This window comes from Histomonas meleagridis, assembly GCF_020186115.1.
Source record: "Histomonas meleagridis strain 2922-C6/04-10x chromosome Unknown contig_55, whole genome shotgun sequence".
Taxonomy (NCBI): Eukaryota; Parabasalia; order Tritrichomonadida; family Dientamoebidae; genus Histomonas; species Histomonas meleagridis.
This window is the reverse complement of record NW_027150898.1, coordinates 122,113-140,250: the sequence shown is the minus strand read 5'-3', so window position 1 is coordinate 140,250 and position 18,138 is coordinate 122,113. Positions and strand designations below refer to the sequence as shown.

Below are 18,138 nucleotides of genomic sequence, written 5' to 3'. Positions count from 1 at the left end.
TTGATATGTTGTGAAATTGTTAAAAATAAAATTTTAAAAATATTTTCATATGGAATGGACTTAAATAAAATTGGAGAATTGGAAATTCAAAGTCCGAAAATACAATGGGGCGAAATGATTATTGCGCATAAGGATTACGTGTTGGCAGTGTCCGACTTAAATAACAAGTTGACATTGTTAAGTTTGCCTTGTTTGAGGATTTTAAGGACTTTCGAGTTACAGGACGCAGTCGTAACGATGTACTTCGACTCAAGAACAAATGTTTTGTATTATGGGACTGAAAATAATAAGGTGTACTCAATAGACTTCCATTAAACTTTAAGAGTAAATAATACTATGAATAATAATTAATTTTTTGTTGTTATGAATTTTTCATCATTTTTTTCACAAAAATTTTCATCAAATTATATGAAAATCATACAATGAAATATGATATAAAATATTCTATTTATCAAATTTAATGCGTTAATTATAATATATGAAAACAAACTGAATTTAGGAAATGTTTATTTCAATATTTAAATATTTCCTCTTTTATCCTTGTGAATCTTTTCATTTTATTAAGTCGTCACTTTTATGATGTTGAATTTTGTCTTCAAATAATCGTATAATTTCTACATTTTTCTTTTCTGATGCTATCATAAGCGCTGTTTTATATGTTTATAAGTAATTCCAAATGTTTATATGAAATTTCATATTTTTTAAAAATATTTTAAATAAAACAAAGAAATATTTTTAACATCGATATCAATATTCTCTTGTTCAAGAAGTAATTTAACTATTTCTGTATGACCATTTTCAGATGCAATCATAAGTGCTGTCCAAAATAATTTAAATAATTTCCAAATATTATTTTGAATTCTCATCAAGCCATATTTTGAAATGAAAAAATTAAAAAAATAATTTCGTTCACAATTTTCAATTCAATTTAAAATTGCAATAATTTTATCGTTTATATAGAAAGTGCCTCTGAAATTTCCATACCAGCTCTGCTCATGTCTACTGAAACATATCGAGTATATGCAGAACTTTTCCACCTTCCATGGGCTTTTATGATACAATCATTAACATTTTTTAGTGAGGCATAATATGCTGCTCCTATACGAGAACTATGAAATCCATAATTTTGATATTTTTCAACTCCAATAGTCCTAAGTACATAAAGAAGATGAGCTCTGAGTGTGGATTGAGTTCGAGATTCTATGTGATCATTACTAGAAATTAAGTTCAAATGATTTATAAATCGGAATGGGCTATAATCTGTCTTATTATCATTAATATATGTAAACGTATTATTCCCGAACTGATCTGTTTTAGAAGTCTGTATGTTTAGTTTTATTAAGTTTTCGCCTTCAATTACAATATCGCTTTTTTTAGAGTTTAGCGCTTCACTTATTCTGAGAAATGCTGCAAACATTAACGATATCAAGAATATAAACTTCAAATTATCAATATTTGTTGGTGGAAATTTTTCAATTATTTTCGAAAACCATTTTGGATCAAACGGTAACTTTGCATTTGGACAAAAACCTGAATATAGTGACCTTTTTATTCCACTCTTAAATATTTTGAATTTTAATGAATGTGTTAATATTTCCAAGTCATTTTGTTGAAAATAATGTGTAAAACTATTAATGTAAGCTAGTAACGTACAACATTTCATATTCTGATTCTTTTTAAATATAATAAATGCAACCATTTTGTTATGAGTAATAGGAAATGGTTCTTCGTGTATTAGATTTATCATCACTTTGGCATAAGCATGAATCAGCCTATCATATGTACTTTTCGTTCCTGCTGAAACATTTGCGGCTGATATTGTATCAGCTTCAGCAAGTAATTGCTCCATCAATGACATTTTAAATATGATTCATAAAAAAAACTTAAAAACAATATTGAAAATTGTGAGCGAAATTACTTTTTTTAATTTTTTCATATCAAAAAGTGTCGATGAGAATTACACATAATAAAGGCAACTTTTTAAGACGATGACCAAAGTTCATCGTCTTAAAAAGTTGCCTTTATTATTTGTGAAATATCAAATGATTAAAATAAACATAAAATAAAACAAATAAATATTTTTAGCATTAATATCGATTCCTTCATGTTCAAGAAGTAATTTCACTATTTCTATATAACCATTTTCAGATGCTAATATAAGTGCTGAATAAAATAATTTAAATAATTTTCAAATATTATTTTGAAATATCAAATTATTAAAATAAATTCTAAATAAAACAAATGAATATCTTTAGCATTAATATCAATTCCTTTTTGTTTAAGAAGAACTTTTGTAACTTCAGAATGACCTTTGCGTGTTGCCCAATGAAGTGCTGTTTCATTAATTTTATATAAATTCCAAAAAAAAAAAATATTAAACGTTAAATCTTCATGATAAATATATTTACCATTAATATCAAATATTTTCTGTTCGATTTGCCATTCAATAAATGATGCAAATTCTTTTTGGTGCTGAGAAAGCATCTGGTTTTAAATATATTTGTCACAATTATATTTGGGATTTTTTATTGACATTTTTTATTGGCATTTTTTTGCTTCGATAGTTGGATCCAACCATGATCATTTGCAGATCTTAACCAACTGAATCGCATCGAAAATTTTTTTCGAATAAACCACAGAATGTTAGTTTCAATAACGGCCATGGTGATGTCACAAAATTGAATGCATATTGTCACTTTTTTATCAGTGCTATCGGCATAGATGTCGATAAAACCGTTTATTATATCGATACCCATCCTTAGTAGCAATGTTGTTGTATAAGTAACGGCCATGGATTTTGCGACGTCGCTATGAACCAAATCTTTACTATAAATCATTAAGCCTATATTAAAACATTGTACTCAGACTTGCTTTATTGATGGTAAAAGATTTTATACACTATATTTTATTTACAAAATGTTATTAACAACCTAAAATATGTTCATTCTCATTTTTTTTCCTTTTACTGCTGAATTTGGTGTACCTGTCTTTTTCTAACATTTTATTTGCATTTGACACAATGTTTTTTGTGGCTGCCATTTTATTTTTGCAATTTAGCATTACACAAGTACTTTTTGTCAGAAAAAATTGCTTCGGTAAAACCATTCCCAACAGACATGGGCAATGTTGAAAATGGAATTAATGATGAAAATGAACAAGTTTGGTCAACCGTAAATTGACAAAAATTGAAAAAAGTGACAGAACATAATATTGAAACGTTCACAAATTTTAAACGTATATATCAAATGTAAATGGAATTAGAATATCATCTGAATGAAATTCTGAGGACACTTGAAGATGAAACTACTTATGATGTTGATAAATGGAGAAAATTATGTTTCAAACAAATGACTAGAATAAATGAATCTGAATTTATTCATGTACAAACAATATCGGAATTCAATTCAAAAATAGCACAATTAAAACAAGAGCTGAATGAAATTAAAGCATCTCTTCAAAAGCATATTGAAGAAAATCAACAATTTGAAACAATTATTCAAAATTTAAAGAAACAAGAAAATCGACTTAATTTGGATTTTTCTAATGCTAAAAATGAATTTGAAAAAGAAACCAGTATTAAGCATTTACTTCAATATGCACCTATTTTTTTTCAAGAGCAATACCAAGCATATCAAATAAAATATAAAAAATTCACGTTACAAATGAAAAACATTGATTCTTTACTTACCAAATTAAACAAAAGGATTGAAACATTAAATGACAAAATTCGAAATCTAATCAAAAAATTTCAACGAAATGAATTTAATTACAAACAAAATTTAATTCAGAGAGAACGTTTAGAAAAAGAAATTGAATTCATTCAAAATTCAATTGACGATAAACAGCTTCCACAATTTTCAAAGGAAATTTCGGTTTTGCAAAACAAGTTCGAAAACTCAACAGAAGCAGCTTTACGTCTTCATGCTATAGATTCCGCGATAGAAACTATTCAAGAGAAAATGAAATCGGTTAAATTAGATCCAAGGGTTAGTGATTGTTCTACTCTTGAAGAACTGATCAAAACTGAGAAAATTAATCAAGAAAAATATTTACAAAATTTAATTGAACAATATAACACCAATGAATTAGACAATGAAATATCACAAATAAGATCTCGAATAACAGAAAAAGAAACCGAATTAAACACATTAAAAGAAAAATCAGAAATCGAAATCAAAAACATCCAAAAAACATTTGAAATTGAATCTAATGAACTTAAAACCAAAATTAATGCAAATGAGCAAACAATTTCTATTCTACAAGAACAAATTAACACATTAAAACAACAACGCTTTGTTAATTTACAACACGAAACACTTAAAAACGTCGAAACGCAAACGATATTTGTTGTTCCATCATTTTTTTAAATAAAAATATTTTTTATTTTTTAAGTTCGTCGTTTAAATCATGGTGAATGCAATTTATTAAACCATTGAAATTATTGATAAAACTTTTATTAAATTCTTTTTAAATTCATTTTTAAAATTAGAAACTTTAAAAAAATGAATTTTGTTTTAAAACTTTGAAATATTTGTTCATGCTTACTGGGAAACATCTGGGGTTTTGTGTTTTTTTGATTAATATATATTTGTTTTTTAGGAATGAAATTATTTAAATTATTTAGTACAGCACTTATATTAGCATCTAGAAATGGTCATACAGAAATAGTTAAATTACTTCATGGACAAAAGGGAATTAATACTAAAGACATTTATTTTTTTTTAACCAATCGACTGCTATTGTGTCTGAAGCTAAGAATATTTAATATGGTTTGAATGCATAGAATTCGCTAATTGAATTAAAAGAAAAGAATTCGAGATGATAATGTGTTTTGGCTGCCATAATATGAAAAAATTTTGTTTTTATTACCGCTTTTTGATAGGTATTTATACCTTTCTGGCGCTGTAATATTTATATGATTTTCTTGGTTATTTTTGTTGATTTTTTTTAAAATATTTCATTTCAAGAAAAATAAAGGTGAATATATTCATTCTTTTATGATTAGAGGTTAATTTTATTTAACTGAATAGTTATGCTTTTTTTATTTAATGGGTGTAACGCTTTGGTTTCGAAACATTGTCTTTTAAAAAATGTTCAGTAACAACATAAAAAACAATTATTTATGAAGAATTAATATTTCAAACATAATGTTTACAATTCATCCCGATTTTTGAATATTATATTTCCTAATTTTCTGTGAGGACTTTCATAGCCATAAGGGTGACAAAGTCCTATAGAATCACACACATCATTTGGCTTTTTTACATTCTTGATTCCATTCAAAAATGTCCACTTTCTTCCTTCGTCGAGGAGTGAACAAAAATCAGCAAAGGTCACACGAGAAGAGGAGCAAATATTACTTAGGTATAACTCGCGTTCTTCTGGTGAAAATGGCATTAAATGTGCTGATAATATACGACATGGATAACAATGTGTCCCGTTCCTTTTCTGTGACGTGCGTTCAACACATGGTCCAATAGCTGAACATGGGTTTTTTGGAGGATTTTCTGTGTTATTGTATATTTTTTGAACAGCTTTAGTAACATTTTCGATGAACATACAATAGACATTTTCTTCTGGTACTTCTGCGCACTCTGAACCTTCGAGTGGAAATGAACGTATATTTTCCTTAGATAAGCGAGCAATCTTTTTACAAAGATAACAAGCATCAAGAAGAGACTGTTCTGTATCAAAGATTTCCCATTGGATAATACAGCTAGACATAAAAGCAAAAATCCAAAACATTTGAAGAAATGAGCTTATTCTTTGAAATTAAACGGTCACCAATAGAGATGAAACCTAAATAAAGTATTGAAAAAGTGGATAAAATCGGGCCGCAATCATGATTGCGAACAAAAATAATTCTTTTAATTGTCGTGTTGTTTTAATTGGAGACACTTCAGTAGGAAAGACATGCCTTTTAGGTCAACTTATTGATAATAAATTTGATCCTGCTGAACAAAGTACAGTTGGAGCAAATTATCAAATTTTTAATGAAGAAATTGATGGTTACAAGGTTGAAGTGCAAATATGGGACACAGCTGGACAAGAGAAGTTTAAATCACTTGGTCCAATATATTTTAGAAATGCACTTGGAGCTCTTGCTGTTTATGACATCACAAACAAAAATACATTTGAACACTTAGAAGATTGGATAAAATCATTTACTGACATTGCTGGAAATGAATCCACAGTTTTCATTGTTGCAAATAAATCTGATTTGGTTCAAGAACAAGAAGTTGAATTCACGGATGCAAAAAATTATGCGAACCAAAGAGGATACAAGGCATTTGAAACATCTGCAAAAACTGGTCAAGGAGTTCAAGAACTTTTTTCTGATTTAGCAAAAACTATTCTACTTACGCACCGAGTGACAAAAGAGCCAAGGCAAGAACTGAAGCCTGCAGAAAGCAAATGCAACTGTTAGTGTCATTCTTCATAAACATGTTGTAGCGTTTTTGATCTTTGTTTTCTTATGAGTGACCGTTAAAATGAGATACAAAAATACTTCATGAATATAAAAAACCTACCAATTCCCAAGACATTCACGAAAATGGTCGAAGCTTATGAACTATATTACGAAAAATTTTATCTTGAAGTTGTTCGAATGAGTAATGTTAGTTTGAACGAGTATATACATTCATACATATCTTTACTTACAGAACTTTCAAAATATGATTTAAATTCAGATGACGCAATCAGATCAGCTATGGGTATTGTTGCGCTAAATTCAATTGGTTATGATAATTTTTCTGAATTAACACAAATATTTGATCGCTTACTTCCACAAACAAGTATGGAGCGTATCAAATTCACAAGTTGGTGTGTAGGCGAATTAATTCATCATCCTAATTCAGAACAATCACGTTATGTTTCTCATTTATTCGAACGACTTGTGAAATGGACACGCTCTTATGGCCGACGTGCTCGCCTCCATGCTGCATCTCGAATGTTAAGTGTATTATCAGCTAATGCAGGAAGTGAAGTTGTCACATTTTATTCTTCATTTCAATCAATTCTTTGGAATATTATATCACATTCATCAATAGCTATAATCAAAGCTACTGTTGATGCTATTTCCATGTTTACACGTGCCATGATTCGATATCGTCGAAGTGATCTATCAGAATATCTTTCATTTACAACCAACTTATCATCAAAACTTCTTACATATGATGATCCTATTAATGAATATGCAGGAATAATGATACTTAACACATTAATACAAAGCAAACCTGATTTTTTCACATCAAGATTTGACATACTCTGTTCGGAATTTATACCTAAACTTTCACCAGATCGAAAATTAATTGTAAGAAGTATATCATATGTTGCGATAACATCATTAGCCTTAGTTGATTCTAAACAATTTACAGATTCTATTGCACAAATCTTATTTAAGCCAATTGAAGGTGAATCTTCATATACAAACGCACTTATAACAGAATTTCCAAAAGAAATATCAAAGTCAATAATTTTATTAATTAAGACAATTCCTAATTTTTTTAAAGACAAACTTGAAATGATTGTTAATTATATTGTCATATTATATAATATTGAACCTGATTGTGCTTTTGATATGCTTTTTAACTTTATTAAAACTTATGATGAAATTGTTTTCCCATTAATTTCAGATTTAGTTATAAATTTACTTAAATGCGATATGACTAAAGGATATTGTAGATTTATATTAGAAATAACAAAATTTGAGAAACATATTACAGATGAATTTAGGGAACAATTAACAAATTATTTATTAAAACAATTTGAAAATCAAAAAATTACAATTCATGTCTTAAAAATGATATCGAAATTACCACGTTATTCTATAAATCGACATAATGAATTATTTGAAGAATTAAAAGATTTAAGTTTATCAAAAGATGAACAAATACGAATACATCTTCCGTATAGTATATTTAACATTGTACAATATTTAGATGATTCTGTGCCAAAAGAAGAAATTCGAAGTTTATTTTTTAGAATTGCTGTATTTGATAATTGTATAGCAGTACGTAAATCCGTTTTAATTATATTAAGAGATCATAATCCTTCTTTTTTAGGTATACCTGAATATATGAAATATTTACAAATCGTTGCAAATGATGATGCAATGTCAATACGTAAATTATCATTTCAAATCTTAGAAAATGTTTATGATATTAATCCAATATTTGTATCTTCTATTAATCGAACTGCTTTACTTGATTCATTCTTTATATTAAGATATGTTTCTAGTATTCGACAAAGAGGTCGAATAGTACGAGTTTTACCAAAAGTAATTAAATCCTCTTCAAATATGATTACTGCTTATTCTAATGAAATAATTAAAATTTTCTTGAATGTATTAAAAGAATATAAAACATCGAATATGAAATTTTCGAATTTCTTAGAGATAAAAGCTTATTATAAATTTTTTAAAGGAATGATAAAAACGATGTCTTTATTAGCACCATTAGATCCAGAACAAGTATCAAAACATACTGATGAAATAATTCCAAGTTTATGTTCATTATTAAACAATGAACAAGAACGAAAAGTTGTTTTATCAGTACTTAAATTACTTCATGTATTATTAAGTGCACCAGCTTCAACAATCTTATATAGAGCTAAAGGACCTTTAATTTTAGCCTCATGTTCTAGATTTTTAGAAATTACACATTCTAGAAAAGTAAGAATGGCTTTATTACGAGTAATTGGTTCTTTAGGTGTTATTGATATACATCAAAAAAGTACAATTAAATATTGTAGAACACCTGAAAATATTGATCAAGATCTTGCACGTAAATTTTTTCATCCATCAAGAGAAATCGATGGAGTTATTGATGAAACTTTATTATTTAAGAATGATACAACTGAACATTATTTTATAGATGTAGCTGCATCTTCTTTACTTGATATTTTTTATGATAATAAATTAAAAGAATTTTATATAATGACCGTACAAGCTTTAGTAATAATATTATCAAATCCTAAAATGCATATGCTTTCACATTTCGATTCTTTTATAGTTCGTTTATTATCTGTAATGGAAAATTCAACAAATTTGGAATTAAAAACTTATTTACCATTATATTCTCAATTAATTATGAATTCCACACATAATACATTACCATTTGTTTCGAGAAGTTTGAAACTTGTAAAAGATAAATTTTGTGTTGAATTAGCAATTGAAATTCTTGATTTAATTTTAGCATTTTTAAAGACAATTAAAGATGGATTTACTAAATATGCATCTGAAACAATTTGTTTATTAATTGGTTGTTTAGATGATTCTAAAACTTCGAATGTAATGATATCTCATCATGTATTAAAAGCATTTTCTATGCTTGGATTATATGTACAAGATTTATTATATTTAATAGTACCACAAATTTGTGATGCTATCGAATGTGAACATTCATTAAAAGAAGTGAAAGTTTATGCATTTTATTCATTAAGAGATCTTTCACATGCTGTAAACTTAACACATTATTTTGGCCCTATAATGAGAGCTTTAACTTCTGGTTTATATAGTGATGATAATAAAACTTTTGAAGCTGCTTTAGACTTCCTTTATTCTTTATTAGAAACTCATCGAAAAGATATATTAAATGATATCGAAATGATTTTAATTCAACCAGAAGCAAAACATTTTATTACACCAGAATTAAAATTAATTATTAAAAATATAAAAGAGAACAAACCATTTAAATTAAATCACCAACAAAATGATCCAAAAATAAATATTAAAAAAGAAATTACACAACCAAAATTCACTTTCTCACAAGATTCAATTGTATTAAGAGCTATTACACCTAATTTAAGTTTAAGTTGTAACTTAGAAAAATGGTTACATTCATTTGTTTTAGCTATAATTTCTAATTCTCCTTCGGATTCTATTCGAGCTTGTTCAGTATTAGCTTCTAATTATTATCCATTATCAATGAAGTTATTTAAACCAGCATTTTTAAGTTGTTGGTTAAAATTATCAGAACAAAATAAAGAACAAATTGCATTATCATTTAAAGATTTATTAAACTCAAAAGAAAATGATAAAACTATAGCACATGAAATCATAAATTTATTAGCTTTTATGAATCAAATCGAAAAACCTATTGGTATACCATTAAATGAATTAGTTAATGAAGCTTTAGATAATGGATCTATAGCATTTGCATTAAAGATTCAAACAGAAATTATTAATCAATCAGAGAAATCGAATTCTATTAAAGATAATGAAATATTAAAATTAATTGATATATATTTACGACTTGGAGATCATAGTGATGCTGTTGGAGTCTGGAAACATTTCAAAATGAAATCGACAACATTAAATAATCCAGATATATTAGCTAAGTTACGTATGTGGGATAAAGTTGAACCAATTTTTGAAGAACGATATAAAAAGGACAAAAGTTTTAAGACGTTTTTAAGTTTAATAAAATCAATGTCAGCATTAGCAGAATGGAATCAAATTATACCATTAATGAAAGACTTTAATAATTTACCATTATTTCAAAAGCAATCAATTGCATCATATTTTGCAGAATCATTATTTTATACTGGAGATTGGGAACAATTAAAAAACATATTAAAATATTGTTCTGATGATTCTTCACGTTGTAATGTATTAAATGCATTATGTGCATTACATGATAAAGATTATGATAAAGTTGATGAATGTATTACAAAAGGATTTTCTTTATTAGCTTCTAAACCTATAACATTTCGTTCTTCTGATAATCAAAGAATTCAAACAGATATAATTCTTGCATGTCAAGAATTAATAGAAATTAGTGAAATGAAAGATTGGTTAAAAGGTTATAATCGAAAAGAAATCGAAGAAGTATGGGATAATAGACTTTTAACATCTCCACGTGTATTTGATTTATGGTTTGAAATAATATCAAATCGAATTGTTATCACAGGAATTCGAAATGAAAAATTAGTGAAGTTTTTCACACTTAAAAGTCCTGCGTTAGGTACACAAATACATAAAAATGCACTTCGAATGATATTTCCAATGATGGAAAAAGAATCATTGAAAGAACCAGAATTATTTAATGTTTGTTTAGCTGTCGAACATTGGATTACTGGTGAAAAAGATAAAGCTCTAAATGAAATGAAGAAACTTACTGAAATCATAAGTGGTAACTTACGAATTAGTTGTCAATTTTTATATTCGAAATGGATTTTATCCACAAATGAATCTATTGAAGAATTAAAAATTGCTTATGATCATTTGAAAGGTATTATTTCGGAGCATAATTATGATCAAAAGTTATATAATATATTAATGAAGAATCAAAAAGGTAATTACTTCTTACCAAATGATATCTATAGTGAATTAACAGGTAGTTCATTAAATGTTGATATATTACGGAAATGGTGTAATGTAAACGTAGCATTAATATCTTTAGATAAAGAAGAAAATATTGTAACACATGTAAAGAATGCTATCGATGCATTAACTAAATGTGTTTTAACTACACAAAGTTTTCCTGATTTAGTACAATTATTAAATTTGTTCTTTAAATATGCCGATCACAAAGAAATGTTTAATTCTACAGCACATTCATCAATCGAAAAATTACCTGCGAAACAATTGTTACAAGTATCGCATCAATTACTTGTACAATTAAGTCATTCCACACCAGAAGTTGCAGAATATGTACATAAAATTATATATAATTTATTAAGGGAACATTATCATGAATTAATATTTATGTTGTTCGTATTAAAGAAATCCATCTGTAAAGAAAGAGCTGATTCTGCTAAAATGATTCTCGAAGAATTTCGTCTTGAAAAACCCGAAATTTATAACGAAGTAGTTTTAATACGTAAAAGTTTATTACGTGCAACTGTGACTTGGCCTGAAAGAGTTTCTCAATATATTTTAGATGCTTCCGAATTTTATCACAAACAATCATATGAAAAAATGAAGAACTCACTCGTCTCCATTATAAATCTTGTGAAAACTCCGAAGTGTCAAATGCATTATCGATTTTTGGATACTTTCGGTAATTACATTAAAACGTTAGAAGGAATGTTGCCTTATTTTAACGCAAGAAATAAATTCCAAAACTCAATAAATAGAGTTATAGCTTGGTGTAAAAGTGTACAAGCTGCTTTAGATGAAGAACTGAAACAAATTCATACAATTGAGCTTTCCGCAATTTCGAAAGAATTGAGTGAAAAAACTGATTTTCATTTGGCGGTTCCCGGAACTTATAAACCGGGGCACCCTACAATAACGATACAATATTTTGTGGGACAATTGTCGGTTTATATGTCAAAACAGTTACCGAAAGATGTAATAGTGAAAGGTTCTGATGGTAATTATTATCAATACTTATTGAAAGGTCATGAAGATATGCGTTTAGATGAACGGATAATGCAGTTCTTTAGGTTAATTAATTCACTTTTAATGAAAGAAACATTTTTCAATCAAAGATTTATCCAAATTATTAGTGTAATACCATTGTCTATAGGACATGGCTTAGTTCAATGGGTACCAGGAACTGAAACATTACGAAAAGTTGTCGAAAAAATTCGAACCGTTCATGATGTGGATCAAATGAAAGAATTTGATTTACTTATGCAATATTCTAATGAAATCTTTGACAATCTTTTACCCATCCAAAAGCTTCAAGTTTTTGAGCGCATATGTAATGAAGTTCCAGATACAGATATTGCCGATTTCTTTTGGCTTAAATCGGAAACATCTGAGTCATGGGTTAAAAAGACATTAACATTTTCTATCTCATGTGCAGTTAATTCTGTCGTCGGTTATATCATAGGATTAGGAGATCGACATCCATCCAACTTATTGATCGATTCTAACACTGGCAGAGTTGTCCACATCGATTTTGGTGATTGTTTTGAGAAGGCAGCAAATCGCGATTTCTTACCGGAAGTTGTACCATTCCGTTTAACGAGGCAAATGGTAAGAGCTATGGGCCCTGCCGGTGTTGATGGTGTATTTAATAACGCATTTGTGAGTATGTCGAATATTTTGAGAGAAAATTGTGATGTGCTTGTGACTGTTTTAGCTATTTTTGTGCAAGAGCCTCTTGTAAATCCGGATAGACCACAAAAAACGAAGAGGTTATATTCGAGTGAGAAATTAGGCAGCGTTGCAGTGAAAGCTGAGAGACAAAGGAAAACGAATTCGAGTGTGCAAATGAGAAAAAGAGTGCATCAAAAGTTAACGGGAATGGATTTCGGTAATGATGTGCCAATGTCTGTTGAGGAGCAAACGAATAGATTAATAGAAAACGCTACAAGTCCAATGAACTTGTGCAGAATGTACTCGGGATGGTGCCCGTTCTGGTGATTAAATATGTGATAAACAAAGATAACAAAAATTTAGTTTAATCTATATAATAAATACATTGTATGGTTTATTTTATTTCAAAAAAAAGGTGGCTTTTTGAATACTTATGATCGGTAAGTGAGCTTAAACAAACACAAATATCTTGGACAAAAATCGGATTTCAAAAATAAAACATTGTTTTTTACTATAATTAAAGCGAATTTGAGAAGATAATTAGAATTTCTTGAAATTACTTGATACTCATCTTGGAAAACATCATCTCCAACACAATGGCTAACCAAATCCCCTTGCTTAGTATTGGTATAAATAAAATGTAAATTATCGATATATTTAATATCTTTTATTTCAAGAAATAGATCTCAAAATTATTATCATATTAATTTTGGTTTTATTTTTTCAGTGTTTTAGTGATGTGATGTAATCTCATAAAGGCAGTTATTAATAACATAATATTCATATTCATTTCAAATGGGCGATTGACTCTTTCAACATGCCGATAAGCATTCAATCTGTTTCATTTTTCTTGCTGTCAACCACCTGTCACTTTTATTGGTGTTTCTGATAAAAATTTCCTACAAATTCTGAAAGGAGAAAAAAAAGATAAACGAACTTAATCTTATTGAATAAGCTCAGAATTTTGTGCGCATTAAAATTTTTGGGTATCTGAAATTGAAATATTTTTGAAATTTCAATTTGAATTCTGTAAACCAATGTAAAAGAGCTTCTAAAATAACTCACTCAATTGGAAGAAGATATCAAAATTGTTCTTTTAGGAGATCATCCTGTTGGAAAAACGACCATTGAAAGGTTGGGATTTGAACACATGGAAGATCCTGAAGGAATCCAGCCGACAATAGGAACAAGTTTTAAAGCTCAAATCTTTGATTTCGGCCAAAAATCTTATCATGTAAAAGTTTACGACACATCAGGGGAAGAAAGATTTTCAAGTTTGTTGTCAATGTATGTTCATGGATCTGATATTGTTGTTTTTGTTTATGATCGTAATAACAAGGCAACTTTTATTAATCTACCGAATCGCATTGAATTTGTTCGAAATATTATGGAGGGTACTCAGTATACTAAAGTTTTGATATCAAATGAAATTCGAAATTCTTCGAGACAAGTATTGGAAGATGAAGGAATGAAAAAGGCAAAAGAAATAGGGGCGATGTTTGTAGAGGTAAGTTGCGTTACAAGAAGTGGAATAGATGATCTTTTCGAAAATATTGTTAAATTCCATTTGACACAATCCCATTCATCCAGTCCTCCAAATAGCTTGATATCTAAATCTTCTAATGAAAATAATAGTACTTCTAACAATGATACTGAAAGAAAGGAAGTTTGCTTCATACAATAAATAAAAATTATATTTTTTCCTTCATCATAAAATAAAATCTATTATAATTCATTTCATTTGGAAAAAACAGTATCAACAGTCATCTTTTAAAATTTGAAAATATTTCCAATTGATTTTGATGATAAATTTATTTTGATATTGATAACATGAAATTTATTCTACCAGAAACGAGTGCTTGAAAACGATCGAATTACTTTATTATGTAAGTTATGAATGAAGAATTTTACCTGTTTTATTTACGTTTGAGTTATTCATATTCAAATATTTAAAACATTTAACTGATCCAAAAAATGCAGCATAATCAATTAATGTAACACAATATTTGAGATTAATATATGAACATTTTTCATAAATTGATGGTTCAAATGTTTGATTAAAATTAAAATCACTTTGTGTTGATATTTCTTGAAGTTTTTCTATTTCATCATTTCGAATTATTTTCGCAATTTCATTCGGATTATATCCTTCTTTAATATGTTTCTTATGGAGCTCCCAATTATTCTTTGAAAGTTCTTCATAATGATCTAAAGTATTTTTCTAGAAAAAATTAGCACGAAGACAAAAATCGAAAAAATACTCCAAGCATTCGACAAATTTTATGGTATTTGTGGGTGGTACTTGTGTTTCATAATGTTGATAATTAAAGTAAAATTAACAAATGAATTTTTCACTAATTAATTAAAACAGTGGGTTGTTTCTAGAAACAAGAGAAAATGAAATCATATTCAGCACAAAACTTTTTTTTTTTTTTTTGAAAAATTATCTAAACGATATTTTACTAATTTCTTTTGAATTGCTGAAGTGTCATAGCAAGTTTTGATAGTACATCTTGCGATATACTTACGTCTGGTTTTTTAATAATCATATTACATTTATAGCTTTGTATTGTTGTAGTTTTTCCATCACATTGTAAGAAACTTTCCACAGCATCTATTTCGCCATAAGCCACTGGTAATATAGTCTTTAACAGGTTTCTTAGTTGGGTTGATTTTTGTCTTCTTTCTTCACTTTTTAAGCCTCCATTCAAAATTGACAGCAAAATTTTACCTGTCTCAATTAACTTTTCAATTATTTTGACTGCGTTTTTGTGGAACTTTGTTTGAATCAAAATGTCAATTGTAAACACTCTAAAGCAATCACTTAATTTCTGTTTATCATTATCATTCATTTTATCATCGTTATTTTTAATAGATTGATCTATTTGATTTTCGGTATTTCTAATCCAATTACATCTTTGTTTTTCTGATAACGATTCCAACGCTAATAAAGACAAAATAATTTTTGTATCTTCAGAAGAAGATAATAATAATTTAATTACATAATGAACAACATCAGTTTTAATGTTTAAAAATGAGAACAAATTTTGGTTTTGTGCAATTATTTTAATTGCTTCATTTAAAGGTTCTGCAAATTTTTTATATGCATCTAAAACATCATTATTATTATTCACGTTATTATCCAAAAATGCTTCGATAAACAAATTATAAAATGTTGAAGCTCTAAAACTTAATGAATTACTTAATGATTCATATATAGTATTATTCATTGCTAACAAAAGAAAAGAAGCATCTTTAGATATATGATATAAATTAATTATTTCGTTTAAATCTTTAGGGAATTCAGGTACAACTTTAAATCGTGGCGAAAATGTTTTAATTAATGAAGAAATCGGTGATATTTGGAATCGTGTTAAGTTATATAATTGATCAACGCAATTAATAATTGATGATATTTCTATTCTTGAAACATGTGGTAAAGTCAAAAGTTTTTGTCTTAATGAATTATCATTTTGTATTTTCTTAGTAATTTGTTTTAATTCTGTCGATAAACTATACGCTAAGATAATATCGAAAGTTATTAACTTTGGAAGTTTATCTATAATTGGCTTTAATACATTTACTTCGATATTTGCATCAATGAAAGATTTAGCAATACATATTGAACAACATAATAATGATAAAAGTATCGATTCATTTAATCTTAATAAAGGAATTGATTCGAAATATTTTGCTGAAAACACTTCAAACAAAATTGTGCTTAAAGGTAAATTCACATCCTTCATTAAGAATTGATAAGAAAGTAATAAACTTGATAACATTGGATCGATTGAAGAAGCTTGTGTTAAGAAATCAACATCTTTCCATTCTTGTAAAGCGAATTGTAATACTATTGAACGGATATAATTAATTGTAGCAAATCCATCTAATGGTGATAATTCTTCATTAAATAATAACACTAAGCTTATCGATACATATGAAATACAATCAATTAATGAATTATATGAATTATCAATATAATTATCAATGACTTTCTGTATGAGTTTTGACTTATGTAATGAGTTCTTAATAAATGTTCGGACTTCATATGTCGGATTAATACTTTCTTGTGTAATAATTCGTTGGATTAAATTACATCCGTTTTGTATCATATCTGAATCTAATACATATTCATGTTTTTCAGGTGTTATAAATGAATTTATGTTTGAATTTGTTGTATCAATAAAATCGGAATTAATTTCTTCATTAAGTGCAAACATTGATGATAAATCAACTTCTGTAACTATTTGTTGTTTTGGAGCTTCGATTTTATTTAAAATTATTTTCTCCGATTCAATCGGTGCTGTTGTTGATATCATTATTGATGATAAATCTGATGTTTCATTTAATATTGGCGATCGACTCATAAGTAGATTTGAAATTGATGTACATTTCGATAATTTGGAATGTACATGATGTGAATGTGTTACAACTTTTCCTTTTTTCTCTTTCTCAAGTCGATGTTTTTTAATAGCATTAGCTAACGATGTAAAATGTTCTAATATTTGGACATTAAACTTAGAATTAATATCTAATTCAATAACTTGAATTTTCTTTTCTTTCGGTTTGCTGTTTAATGTGAATCGTAATATTTCATTTGAAATTTGTTTATATTTCATAACACATTCGAGATTGATTTCAAATTCGACGTCGTACGTATTCGGCTTGGTTAAATATATCTTCTTTTCAGTAAATATTAAGGAATGTTCTGATGTTGTTTCATTTCCTGGTATTTTACAATTAACTGGAAATTGTAATGAGCCGAAAAATGGATTCTTCATACATGTGCTAATAAATAACTTTTTAAGCTCTGTTTGAGTTTTGTTTTTGTAGTTTTTAAGTGAAGAAAGAATTTTCTTCTTTAATTTCTTGGATTTGTCATTGATGACATATTTGGGAAAAAATGCTTCTCCTTTCCCTTTGCTTTTCTTAATGACCGATTTAACAGCTTCTTTGGTCTTATATTCAACCATTAAAGCTATGGCAATCAGATCACAGACGTCAAAATATTTGTATAAGAAATGCTTGTCATAAACAATTTTTTTGGCTTGGATGTAATTAAAATGAATGTCGGATTCTCTTGTAAGGTTATTGACAGATTCAAGCCAAAATCGTCGTATGATATATAAATTTTCCATACAGGGATC

General features: G+C 27.6%; 4 protein-coding genes across 4 annotated transcripts; 3 read left to right on the top strand and 1 right to left on the bottom strand.

Annotated features, from left to right (window-relative positions):
* Positions 1–5,151: 5,151 nt before the first annotated feature.
* GO595_007619 (uncharacterized protein) lies at positions 5,152–5,724 on the bottom strand (the record flags this gene model as incomplete). The annotated part of the gene is made up of 1 exon (XM_067921102.1): positions 5,152–5,724. One exon carries the CDS (start codon positions 5,722–5,724, stop codon positions 5,152–5,154), a length of 573 nt encoding a protein of 190 aa, XP_067772182.1.
* Positions 5,725–5,842: 118 nt separating this feature from the next.
* Positions 5,843–6,427, top strand: GO595_007618 (small GTP-binding protein; the record flags this gene model as incomplete). The annotated part of the gene is made up of 1 exon (XM_067921101.1): positions 5,843–6,427. One exon carries the CDS (start codon positions 5,843–5,845, stop codon positions 6,425–6,427), a length of 585 nt encoding a protein of 194 aa, XP_067772181.1.
* Positions 6,428–12,271: 5,844 nt separating this feature from the next.
* On the top strand, positions 12,272–13,318 carry GO595_007617 (PIKK family atypical protein kinase; the record flags this gene model as incomplete). The annotated part of the gene is made up of 1 exon (XM_067921100.1): positions 12,272–13,318. One exon carries the CDS (start codon positions 12,272–12,274, stop codon positions 13,316–13,318), a length of 1,047 nt encoding a protein of 348 aa, XP_067772180.1.
* Positions 13,319–14,141: 823 nt separating this feature from the next.
* Positions 14,142–14,675, top strand: GO595_007616 (ras-related protein RABC2a; the record flags this gene model as incomplete). The annotated part of the gene is made up of 1 exon (XM_067921099.1): positions 14,142–14,675. The coding sequence occupies one exon, from the start codon at positions 14,142–14,144 to the stop codon at positions 14,673–14,675; it is 534 nt and encodes a 177-aa protein (XP_067772179.1).
* Between the last annotated feature and the right edge of the window lie 3,463 nt (positions 14,676–18,138).